The sequence below is a fragment of the Astatotilapia calliptera genome, chromosome 15 (genome assembly GCF_964374335.1).
Source record: "Astatotilapia calliptera chromosome 15, fAstCal68.1, whole genome shotgun sequence".
In the NCBI taxonomy this organism is placed as follows: domain Eukaryota; kingdom Metazoa; phylum Chordata; class Actinopteri; order Cichliformes; family Cichlidae; genus Astatotilapia; species Astatotilapia calliptera.
In genome coordinates, this window is record NC_137436.1 from 23,553,114 (window position 1) to 23,565,991 (window position 12,878).

At 40.9% G+C, this 12,878-nt stretch overlaps 1 protein-coding gene across 2 annotated transcripts in view; it reads left to right on the plus strand.

The window, feature by feature from the left end:
- hivep2a (HIVEP zinc finger 2a) overlaps positions 1-8,156 on the plus strand; it is a 120,419-nt gene extending 112,263 nt beyond the window's left edge. For both annotated transcript variants that reach the window (XM_026142552.2, XM_026142556.2), the window contains 5 exons: positions 785-886; positions 3,043-3,928; positions 4,175-4,283; positions 5,689-5,796; positions 6,639-8,156. In XM_026142552.2, coding sequence (XP_025998337.2) covers positions 785-886; positions 3,043-3,928; positions 4,175-4,283; positions 5,689-5,796; positions 6,639-7,349 — 1,916 coding nt within the window. In that variant the 3' untranslated portion in view covers positions 7,350-8,156. The remainder of the gene's footprint in view (positions 1-784; positions 887-3,042; positions 3,929-4,174; positions 4,284-5,688; positions 5,797-6,638) is intronic.
- Positions 8,157-12,878: the final 4,722 nt, after the last annotated feature.

Genomic DNA, 12,878 nt, shown 5'->3' on the forward strand with positions numbered 1-12,878 from the left:
TAGGTGCTTTTTCGTATCTGTTGTCGCTGATGTCTGCTCTGATCGGGTTTTGCTTCTTTTGCATTTATAGTGTCGAATATAAGTTAGTGGAGAGGAAATGAATCTTATTTTGACTACAGCGCTACTGACTGAACTATGTTTATCTCTGTATGCAAGTAATGCAGTGACTTATTAAGGCCGGGGTTTGATTTATTTTATAACTGCAGTAACCACTGGATATTGTAGACCTCCATAAATATCTTCTAAACTTTCTCCTGGACCATCACAGTAAACCTTGTAAACATTTTTCCAGGTGTTAGCAGCTTTTTACGGCAGACTTTTAGTAGGAAAACTCTTAAGGGGCAGCACTAAGTGGTTAAATGAATGAATAAAACATGCAGAAAGGCTGTTTTTCTGTAGCTGTGGTCAGCAGGAACCTCCATCATATCAAAGGTTAAAGATGCTGACTACCCGATATGTGATCTTTAATAAAAAGCCATTATCCACGGGATAGATTTTCAAATTCATATGTAAAGTATGCGTATCTTTGGATTCTATACATTCTGCCAACTGAAGCAGAGTCCAGACAGGTTGAGTAATTTTGTTATTAAATTAAATTTGTTATAAATTATATATTATTTATAAATTGCAATCTTGCGGTCTCACTCTTTCATCCGCTTCTATTTCCATTTCATCCTTTCTTTTACAGTCTTGTGTTGATGCAGCCCAACAAGCTGTGGTTTCCAGTAAGACTAGTCGAAGGGTCATTAAATGGTGTTTGTGCTTGTGTGTGCGCATTTTGCAGGAAACCTGACGAAGCACATGAAGTCTAAGGCTCATATGAAAAAGTGTCTGGAGTTGGGAGTCTCCATGTCTTCCGTTGAGGACACTGAGGCAGACGAAGGAGGTAGGAGACAAACACACTCATGCATTTACACATACACACACAAACACACACACACATACACACACACACACTTCTTGAGCTGGACTACATCCTGCTGTCTTATTGAGTGCAGCCTGCAGAGCTCTTGGCTCGGTGTAGCTGTGCAGAGACAATTAGTGTAATGGAAAGCAGAGCTTATCCTGACAGCCAGCATCCATGTCAAACAACCACACCTGACACACAAGCTGACTAAAAAAAATATTTTAAAAACACCTCTTATGGCCTTGAAATACTCCAGGAACAATTTAAAGCTACAGCTTAGAAAAAGAAACAAATATTAGCCAGTCAACCTCGGTGACGAGGTTCATGAGGATACGCCAAGGAATACGCCGTGCTATTAATCTGCTGATGTGGAAATAATCTGAAAATTATTACTGGCGAACTTGTCATGGGCTGATATTGACGAATGAATATGATTTTCCATGAAATATTCATCAGCTGTCTCTCGGGGCTGTGGTCTCGATTTCCCGTTAATCTCCTGATGACTTGATAATGAAGCTGGAAATTAGTGGGATTATTTTTATAATCTATGGAGTTTTCACCATTCGCAGTTATTACTTTCAGCTGATCTTTGCTACACTTTGTTCTTTAAACATCTGAATGGACAGCATCTTGGTATCTAGTTTGCTCTTGTAATGGATCCACTGATTCTCTATACCTCTCTATAGCCGTTAACTAATTATTTAAGCAACCAAATAAACAACAAATAAAAAATCAAGTATAAAGCATTTATTGTCATATCTGACTGACATACCAGCGAGAGCATCTCTCAACCAATCACTTCAGATTTCTATGAAAAAATGTTTTACGAATAAAAAGTGTAGGTTTTCTTTGCATAATTTTTGTAAAAGCGGATGAACTTAGCCCTTACCATCATATTTAACCAGAATGGGACTGGTAGCTGGTGGTAACGCCCCACCATGTAGACCACCAAATTAAATGTAACTATGTTTTGGCATGCCATTTAATTGGGATATGATCCCACATATACACAGGGGGTTTTTGGGGAAAGGGAGCGCTACAGAAATCCAGTGAGTGAGTCACTGAGACATAAACACTGGTGGTTTGTGAGAAACTGTTGTATATAAGACTAACTGGAAAAGTAGTCCAATGTTAGTGCAACTGATTTCCACTGAAATAGTTGCTTAAATACGATTTATTAACTACTTCTTCCTTGTGCTGCATATGGGGGGAAAATAAAATGCTGATGGAATTTCTTTCTTTTTCTTTTTCTTTTTTTTTTTTAGATCAATTTCATATTTTTCGATCTCTCTCTGGACAGATAAGAAGCTCTGAACAACAAAAACATGCCTCTGTTTCAACTTGGACTCTTTTGAAAGTCACAAAAAGCAAACAAACTTTTTAATTCCCAGAATTAACGTTTTTCAGCCAATCGTCTGGCTGCATTTTAAAGCGTTGGTTACCTGCCAGCAGTAACTTTGCTGCTACTATACAATAAGACCCTGCCAACATTTGGCTGTAGTCCATCCTGTGGGAAAAACCAAAGTGTTGAGGGTTTAAATAACTTTCTTTTTATTGTGTTTTATTGTTTTGAGCTGGTGGAAATGAGATTTCATTGGTGTTTTGTTTTACACCTAAACTCTGTCACCTATTAATACAAACCATTTCTCTCTCCACTCATTCTTCTGTTCTTCATTGTCCTTTTCGTCTCCTTCTACCTTATTGTTTCCCCCTCCTGTTCCTTTTACTTTATCCTTTCTTTGTCTTCTTCCTGTTTCTCTCCTTCCTTCTTTCTACTCCTTCTGCTTTCTTTTCTTCTTCCTCTGCCTCCTCTGTATGTTTCTTCCCACTCTTTTTGTTTCTGCTTTTTCTCCCTCATCTCCTTTATACATTATCGTTGTTGTTTCTCGTCCATTTTCCCCTTTTTTCTTCCTCTTCCTGTCCTTTCGTCCTTATCCCTGTGTCTGTATTCTGTCTCTTATCTTTCCTTCCATTCTTCTTCTTCTTGCCTTACTACTTCACCTTCAATTATTTTTCCTTATCTCTTTTTCATACCTGTTTTTCACTCTTCATCTCCTGCTTATAATATTTTTTCACATCTTCTTCCACTTCCTCTTTTTCCTTCTCTCTCTTGCTGCTTTCTCCTCTTCTTCAAGATGTCGGAGATGAAGGCCAGAGGTCTTCAGAGAAGAATTCCAGAGGCGAGATGGCAGATCACCAGTTTTCAGATGCTGATGACTCAGAGGGTGGTGAAGAAGATGGTGATGAGGTGGATGATGAAGACGACGACGAAGAAGACTATGATGGTGACTCCACCCCAAAGACTCGCTCTCGCTCGACCAGCCCGCAGCCTTATGGCCTGCCCTCCCTTTCTGTCACAGCTGTGGCCGCCTCCCAACCTGTTCCTCACTTCTCTTACCATTCAGCGTCCGACCTCCTGGGAAACACCAGCAGGCCGCCTCTGTTTGGCTATTTCACCACCGTGCCGAGTATCCAGATCACACCGCAGGCTCCGCCTACCGACCTGGCCAGGCGGGAGCACAGTCAGTCAGAGTACCAGAGAGGCCAGCAGCGGTCGCAGGGTAGCAGGTTGCTGGTTCCACCCTCCTCCTCCTCTTCCATGGATGAAGACCTTCCCGTCCCCTCCCCAGATCTCTCCTCCCCCTCATCACGACTTTCCTCACCCGGTTTGGACAACTCTGGCTGCCCATCCCCCATTTCCCCATCCTCCTCACCCTCAGCCCGCCGTTACCTCTCCCCACGTCGTGACCTCTCACCCCGCGCAGGACACCTGTCACCCCGGCGGGACATTTCTCCTCTGCGTCACATCTCCCCTAAGAGAGACCTGGGAGCAGCAGGGGGATACAGGCGAGACCTTTCACCAAGAAGGGGACACCTGTCACTGCTTTCTCCCTTGTCTCGGCCCACGTCACCATCGGGAAGAGATTACAAGCGAGACCTTTCACCACGAGGCCGCCACAGGGGGATGATCCGGCCTGTGTCTCCTCGCAGAGGACTTCACCAACACCTTCACCACCAAAGGTAAGCTCAAATTCTGAATGATTTCAGCCACTTTGTTACTTAATGGTTAATGGTTTTAGCAAGTTCCAGGTCCGAAGAAGAACCTTTTCCATTTAATCCAGTACCCCTAACTGATTCACTTAAATAGCTTAACAGCAAACCTCAGTTCAACTTAAAACTACTCAGTATCATTAACAGATAAACAGATGCACATTTTACACTTGATTAAGGTATAATGTGATATTTGTCCGTATATGTGACCACCAGCCAGCAGAGCGGGGCGCGGGGCCTGAGGCTGAGTCATCAGACTGGTGCGCTGGGTCAGGGAGAGTTCAGCGCTCTGGGACGTCACACAGCCAGCACAGAAATGGAGACGGTAAGATTTTGTTCATGATTATGCTTCAATGTTTAAATATTTTAGTTCCACACTGACGCTGATTGGTGCATGGGACAGACAATGGTTTAACTTTAAAGAATAACATGGACACATGAGGGAAATTGGCCAGGAAAGGGACATAAGCAGTCTGATAGTTAGACTGTGAGCTTGAACCTAATGCATATTTTGGAAGCAGGGTTAACAATTATATCAGATGAATTCATGAATGAGCATCTCTAGCACATATTTTGAAATTCTGGATCCTTTATTTAACGAGATCTCGAGAGTAATACTGTAAGTGTTGATGAAAAATTACCTCTAGGTTATGAACATTGATGTGAGATGTGAAATTCTGAAATGTTGCTGCAAGCCAATTTGCAACCCAAATCCACCTCCTTTTCCTCTCAGTTGTCAACAGTAGTTCTCTACTGTTCTTGTTGCTGCTCATGTCAGAAGATATCTTCTCTCTCTTTTTAACAATAAATGTTCATAACTAGAAGGTTAGCTTGTTTCACAGGTTCTTTGGCTCAGATTTCTCTGTAAGTTTGCTTATGAAAATTATTAGTCTGGGAGGAAAATTTTGATCAGTTTTGTTGACAGAAATGGACTTCTCCTCACTTTCAGTAAATGCATGCTTGTGGTTTTGTTAAAAACATTTGCCTCTCTAAAGTCTACCGTTGAGGTAGAGCTTTTGAGTATGCGGACTGTGGTTTCGATGTGAAAAACCCGAAGCGCAACTTAGGAATATAGAAGAAAAGGACAGAAAGAGGGAGCCAAGAAAGAAAGAACCTGACAGAGACGAAGCCGTCTGGCAGACAGAAGAAACATTCAGAGAGGATGAGGGAATAAAGAGCGAGTCAGATAGACTGAGAGGGTTGGAGAGACGGATGATTGAAGATAGGGCTGCTGGGTTTTGGTGGTAATGGGATCTTGGCTGGCTGGTGTGGTTAATAGCGCGGCTGTTTTTCTTCTTAAGAGCTCTACTTCAAACTCCAGCTCCTGCTGCTGGTCCCACTTAAACAAAGCGTGAAGCAGAGAGCGACTCTGCTTGGATAACTGACTGCTCTTCAAATAACTGATTAATGCTTTAACAACCATTTTTCATACACAAGAAATCTGAGCGAGCCTTCATTCTTTGGATTTCTTTGTTCTCGTACCAACACCTGTTGTCCAGCACCGTCGCGCATTTCATCAGGGTTCATTTGTTTATTTTGTTACATAAGATTTGGATTTACATTGAAAAACCTCCTGTGTGTGTTTATTGTAAGAAGAATTGTCCAATAATCACGTGTGTTTATGTTGAGGGCATTTGCTGCCTGTCAAAATGTAGAAGAAATTTTCAAGTAAACTCAGCAGTTTGTGATTATATCCAGCAGCATGTTTTCATCTTCATCTTCTCTTCCAGGAGCATCCAGGTTCACCGTCATCAGTGGATCAGGGTAGCCGTGGTAACCAGTCTAGTCCACCCCACCAAGTCCTCTTCAGTCACCTTCCCCTACATTCTCAACTACAGGTATCTTTTCTATTTTTTTTCTTATAATACAGATTTTGATTGTTTCACAAAAACTGTATGTAAAAGATGGACCTAACCACCATGATGTCACCGTCCTGTTTTAAAGCTTCAGCTTGAACCTTTAGCATTTTTTGGTTTTCCAAAGCCAGCTGTCACGAGCAAGAGGTGGATAGCAAAGTAGCCACGCATTAATCGTACTATGCTTTATTGTTCATTTGATCGCTTACAAAATGAACATCATGTTCTATTAAAGACATGAAACTAGCTACTGAGGCTATAAACTCACCAGGAAAGTATTTCCTGCGGTGAGATGTATGGTAATTTTTTCTTGTTTGCAACCAGAATAATCGCCCCCTGCTGGAGATTTGAAAGAATGAAAGTTTAAGACATTTTCATGTTTTGCATGTCCTTAGTTAAGTAATATTTTATATATTTCATTTATTACTTGACTTAATTTGAGGAAAAAAAAGCATATGTTGTAAAAGTGCTCTATTGTTAAATTATTATTCCCATAATTATAAAGCCATTTTATACAAAAAGTGTGTATGTAATAATGCTACTTCTGCTAATTAAGTAGAGTTTTGTTATGTGATAAATAAAGGTTAAAGAAGATGATAACAATCGATCTTATCTAAGAAAACAGGTTTTTGTCATTTACAAACAACTTTTCTTCTTCTTTTAAAGATTTTTTTCTCCAAAACTGCAAAAGAGCATAAATGTTACTCACTTCAGAGTAAACAAGGACTGTTTTCAGTGGCATAAGTGCTCCAGTGGAGTATTTAGTTCAGTATAAATGGGATCAGACATTTAACACGTGAGTGAATTAAACGTTTCTCTTTCAGGTGCGCTCGCCTTACCCAATGATCCCCATCGGTGGAATCCAGATTGTACACTCTGTTCCTGCGTCCGTTAACACCCCTCTGGCCCAGCAGGGGGCTTTGCAAGCTGCTCGGATGTCATTGCAGAAGAGCATATCGGAGGACTCCATCACCAGCGAGGCACATTTCACCTCCTTTTCAGAGAGGGGCGGGCATGGAGCAGTAGTGGGAGAAACAGTGAGGGATTCAGTATCACCTCTCCGCTCCTCACAGGAGAAGGAAGGAGAAGGAGGCGTGAGGCAGGAGCAGGAGCAGGAAGAGGGAATCCAGACGTGCACAAAGGCCATCGCCTCCCTCTACATTGACTCCAAGGAGTTTGCTGAGAGAGGAGGAGGTGGAGGCAGAGTGGATGACGGGAAAGACGGAAGCAGAGCGCCTTCCTCCTCTTCCTCTCCTTCAGCTTTGTCCCCAGACTCCCATCAACACCATTCGCCATCTCCCCACCCATCACCATCTCCTCCTCAAGGTCCTGGTATTCAGCACTTTAGCAGCCTGGAACTCAGGCCTCCCCACTCATCAGTCCCAGCCTCTCCTCACTCGCCCTCTTCCTCCTCATCCCCTTACCCTCCAAGCCCCGGATCTGACAGCCTGCAGCCTCCAATGGCATCCAAACTTCTCAAGCTGGAGAGAGACAGAGAGGCAGAAAGCACAAAGAGAAGCAAAGACGTGTCGTAGTGCTGCAGAGGAGGACCAAGGGGAGGAGGAGAAACGATGGATGTCTCCTTTTTTTTGTTTGTTTGTTTTCGGATAATAGGAAGGGATGAAGTGCAACAGGAGAGAGAAAAACTGACTTTTGCACACTTTACACACAATTTCTTCTCCCATTTTCTCTCTCTTACACACATAAAAACAATGCATACAAAGAAAAATGAAAGACTCAAACGGACCTCTTAATGTTCGTGTACAGCATGCCTGTTTTAAACGGGGCCTGCTCTCAGAGACTTTCTTATTTAAAGACTTTAAAGAGCATACACATGTACGGTAACTCCCACCAACGTGAGCCCGACCAAAATCTGCTAAAAACAAAACAAAACAAAGGACTCTTGTTAAACGGTACGACGAAGAAAAACAAAAAACCATCGGACAGCTACGTGTGTGCCTTTTCTTTAATCTCTCTATCTCTCTCTCTTTTTGTTTTGCTTATGTTCTTATAAGCAAACAAAGCAGGAAAGTAAATGTAAATAAAGTACAATACTATCACGTATCAGCTTTGTAATAAATGCAGCCCCCTCCCTCATCCTCCTCCCCCTTTCATCCCTGTTTTTTCTTTCTCTCTCTCTCTTTTTTTTGGACACCTTAAACTTAAAAGTCTCGACAAACGATGTGAAGTTATGGATATGACTATTACGTACGGTTGCACTAAAACATATTTTTATATGAGTGAAATTTAAAAAAATTGCTTTTTTGTGTACAGCAGCAATCCTATAATACTATTTATTATTATTGTTACCATGTTTCATAAATTGTACATTTTTTCTTAAATGTCGTGGATGCCTTTTTCTATGTAAAGCATGGGTTTTTTGCTATCGCTTACATTAGGGCGAGGATATGCACACTGTAATATGGCTTTTTATGTTAGACCTATTTATATACGTCTAAGTGAGCCCCCTCTACTTGGAGGTATATACACATAGAAGATTTACCAGAATATTTACCCAGCATATTAATACATATAGTATATAGAATCTATCAACCTGTCTGTCTATCTATCTATCTATCATCTATCTATCTATCTATCTATCTGCACTTAACATGTAGAATGACATTCACATTAAGGTTATGGTAGTTTGCTTGTACATTTTCTCTGCTGCTCTTTGCCTGCCCCCTGCTTGTGATGTTTCCTCTTTTTTATCTTAACTTTTGTGGTATTATGTCTTGTTTTTCTTTTGATTTTTAGAAGGCACAGATTTGCGCTCAGCATTAAGTGAATGCCTTCTTGCACCTTGGCTTTTTTTTTCTTCTTCTTTTTTTGTGCTTAAATGTTGGTTTTAACTCTGCCCCGCCTCTCTCCATACACCACCGCACTCCTCCCGCCCAACCGATGCATCCATCTGCAACCAAGATTAACATCAGGCAGAGGCAAAGGTAGCTCCACATTCTTGAATGAATGCCAGATATGTAAACGGGAAAAACATTCCGGTCCATGTAAATACCCAGTCATCTCCTCCTAAACTCACACATACACACATTTTTTGTTATGGATGCACATTTTTTGGGCAATGGCAATCAACCCACTGAAATTCTTACTGAATGGATTTATTTCGAGGGGGACACACATGCAAACACATGCATCAAACTTTCTGACAAATGCACCTTATATTTCTTCTGTGGACGTCCCGGGATTCATCGGTTTTTCTTTCCTTTTCTTTTGCAGCGAACTTTGAAAGAAGTGGTTAGGGGGAGAACTGCTCTGCGCTCTTAACCCTAAACTGTCTGAGAATATTAAGAATACATACAACAGTTGTGATTTTAAGGCTTTCTGCACTGCTTTTTTGGCCCGCCTGTGGTCCCTCTTCATCTCCTGGATATCCCTTTTGTAGCTAAGCAATATTTAGCCAAAACTCTGCTCACCAGCAGGGATTGTATTTGTTGCAAGGCAACAACAGCATACTTAAAAATCCTAAAATCAGGAGAAGAAGGGAGCGGTTGGGACAACAACTCTTTACTCTTGTTGACAGTTTCGGGCCGAGTCGGGCAGGCTGCAATGTGAGTGTGTATCTCTGTATTCTGTACCAGTGTGTATTCGACCAGTATATCCTCTTCTTACAATGTTTTTTCTATTTCGATCCTCTGTTATGTACACTTATCCTGATGACAATGATGTCTTTAAAAACTCTTTCTCTCTTTCGAAGATATCAAAGCACAAGTCATTGTATAGAAATGACAACAATACATAAAAAAGGACAAAAAAAAGAGGTAAACATACATATAAAAGGGTAACTTTTGTGATGGTGTTCTGTGGAATTAATACAAATATCATGTATGACCCCAGTTGCAACAAGGAATCGCAGTAGAAGTGGAAGAAATGGATTGTTGTTTTCAAATAAATATGAATAGTATAATTTTTTTTGTGTGCGTTCAGTTTGTCTTTAACAAGAAATTTTAATAAAATATTTATAAATGTGTCTACTTTGCGAAGTGTTGCTTATAGAAAAATATAGGAGGTAATTATTGCTGGACCTCTTGGCATCTTTTGCCTCTCTTGCCTGTTTTTTTCACTTGCTCGTTTGGGACCCACTTGCCTTTCCATATGCACACATGGAAAAACCAAGGGCAGGCAGAGGAGCAGCTAAAACTCCAAAGAAAGCAGATATCAGATATGCACACAAGCTAATGAGAGTGGGTTGTAAAGCTGCAACCCACAATAGTTTACAACATGTTGTCTTGAAACTGTCATTTCAAGAGGTAGAGCAGGTCACCCACTAATCGGAAGGGTGGTAGTTGGATCCTTCACCCCAAGTTGCTATCTGATAACGACTGTAAATGTTGTTCAGTCTGACGTCACTAGCCGTGTCTGGGTCTAAACTCCGCTGCAGGTCCATATATCAAACGATCACTATGGCATTACTGAGAGTTGAAAAACTGTCTAAAGTCTTTCATCTTTAATAAAATGATCAGCGTTTTGCTCTACCAGGTGTAACAATTAAGTTTAACATCCAGGCATCCATGAAAATGGAATTTATGACATTTAACGGAGTTAGAAGTTAGCTCGCTAGCTTCTATCGAAACACAATATCCGGTTGTTCAGTGATGACGCGACGAATCCTACTTCCGGGTCTAAAGTAGTCTGCGTTTAATATGGCTTTTGTGTTGTTAACATGTTTAATGTTATGTATTTTCTTCTATTTGATCTCAAAAAGCTCCTAAAACAGTCAGCGACCACTGTTGACCTCCCTCGGCTTTTATTACCGCTAATCATTTATTTAAGCTCAGTTTTTAAAACCTTAGGATGTAACTACAGCCCAGCCCATGCAGCAGTATATGAATGACTAACCTCGTATTGTGGATGGATTATCTCCGTTGTTCTCCTGGCTGAAGTTTGGTCCTTTTACAGCATCCTGCCATGCGATTACATTTGTTCCTGACCACCGAGAACACTCACGTTAACTTTTATCGAGTGGAAAAAAAGTTAGCTTGTTTATATTATGCTAACATAGCTGTGTCGCTAGTGGTCATGTAGCAAATCATTATATACCAGCTAGCCCAACTTCAGTAACCCTACAAACGTCACTGCTGTTTAGTTTTCTGTCTTCATTTATTGTCATGGTTCGGCTGTGTGGCAGGCAGGATGAGGACCCAATCGCAAAACTCACGGACTCAAGGGATGAACTCAAAAGGCAGCTTTATTGCTGACAAGATGACAGGAAAATACAAAACTTAAACTGGGCAGAATAAACTAATACTTGGAGAGAGACACAGGGAAATCCACGCAGCATGAGGGAGACTACGACACAGAACTGAGGGAGACGCAGACATAAATACACAGAGGGTTAACGAGGGAAGTGGGAGCACACGGGGAACACAGCTGACACAGATAATCATAACGAGACAGGGCAGGAGTGAACACAACATGACGCATACTGACGAGAGACCAGAGGTGGGACCAAGTCATTGTTTTGCAAGTCTCAAGTAAGTCTCAAGTCTTTATCCTCAAGTCTCAAGTCAAGTCTCAAGTAATGTCAGGCAAGTCAGAGTCGAGTCTCAAGTCACTGGTGTAAAAGTCCGAGTCAAGTCACAAGTCTGAAATTTTGAATTTCAAGTCCTTTCGAGTCTTTAAAAAAAAAAAAACAACGAAAAAATAATGTTGCAGTTATATGCTAAATGTAAATATTAGACCATGTAATTTTAAAATCTGTGTTTTTCTCAACACATGACAAAATAGTGAACTTAGAAAATATACACAAATTGTGAAATTGCACCTCTTTAAAATGCAGCTCAATTAAACCTAGCTCCAAGAATAATTTTCACCGACAGTTCTGAGATAAGCTGCATGTTATTCTTGGATGCGCTTGTAGGACTGGCTTTAAAACCGCATGACAAAAATATCATACACATTAAAAAAAACTGTATCACCAACGTAGCCTGGACAACATTTGCTAGTTAGATGAAGTCAGCTATCTCATCTTAGCATATTTATATGCATATTTATAATCATACGGTTCTTGGAGTGAGTGCATACACTCATGAAGTTTAGTAACTTCAGGTCACTGCAACAAGCCCAGGTACAGTTTACCGACGGATGGGTGCAGGACCTTGAAATGCACCGTGTAGAACGAAAGACCATCGTACGTATCATAAGTTTACCAGTCTCACAAATCGTCGTCATAAATACACATTCCTTAACCGTTTATTAATAGGACCTTTGAGCTCAACGGTAATTAATTAGCAGTGGAAATAATTTCTGGTAGCATCACAGAAATGTAGCAGTGACAACAATACTGTATGCTGTAATCGTACTGGGCAATTAGTGATACAAAAAACCTGTTTTATCCTGTGAATAAAAGTATATGTTTTTGTCAATGTACCATAATAACAGAAGCGAAACGCAATATTGTGTCAGGACAATTCACTATTTATGCACAATAAATAAAGGAGCATAGCGCGACAATTTCTGTTCAGCGCCAGACTTGCTTGTAACCTATATCACCAATTATGTTAAGAAAAATGACGTATTAACTACTAAAAAACACTGACCTTCGTGTAAATGCTTGGAGCAGACTAACCTGTGAGCTGGAGTGTTCTGGGACGTTATATTTGATCTTTGAATGGCTGCAATCCAGGCCATCCGTCGCGTCTTTGTTACTTCGGAAACATGGCTCGAACAATTTCTCTTCAACGACGTAATCCGATAACAACCGATCTCTTTACCCGTCGGCTTCCCGTGGCTGTCATGCGACCGGCTATTGCAGTTAATAATACAACAGCTTCTTGACATTTTTGTGTTTCTTTTTATCGCTGTGATTTCAATTGAAAGCCTGCGTGCGCTAGTACCTCTTGCCACGAGTTCCCAGAATCCTTTGCGGTTCTACCCGTGAATGACGTCACATTTTCAATCTCTATATAATATGTGTGTTAAATTTTATATTTGGGGTAAAATATCAAGTCTTTTCAAGTAAACCGGTTCAAGTCCAATTCAAGTCCCAAGTCATTGGTGTAAAAGTCCAAGTCAAGTCACAAGTCTTACAACATTTTTTCAAGTCAAGT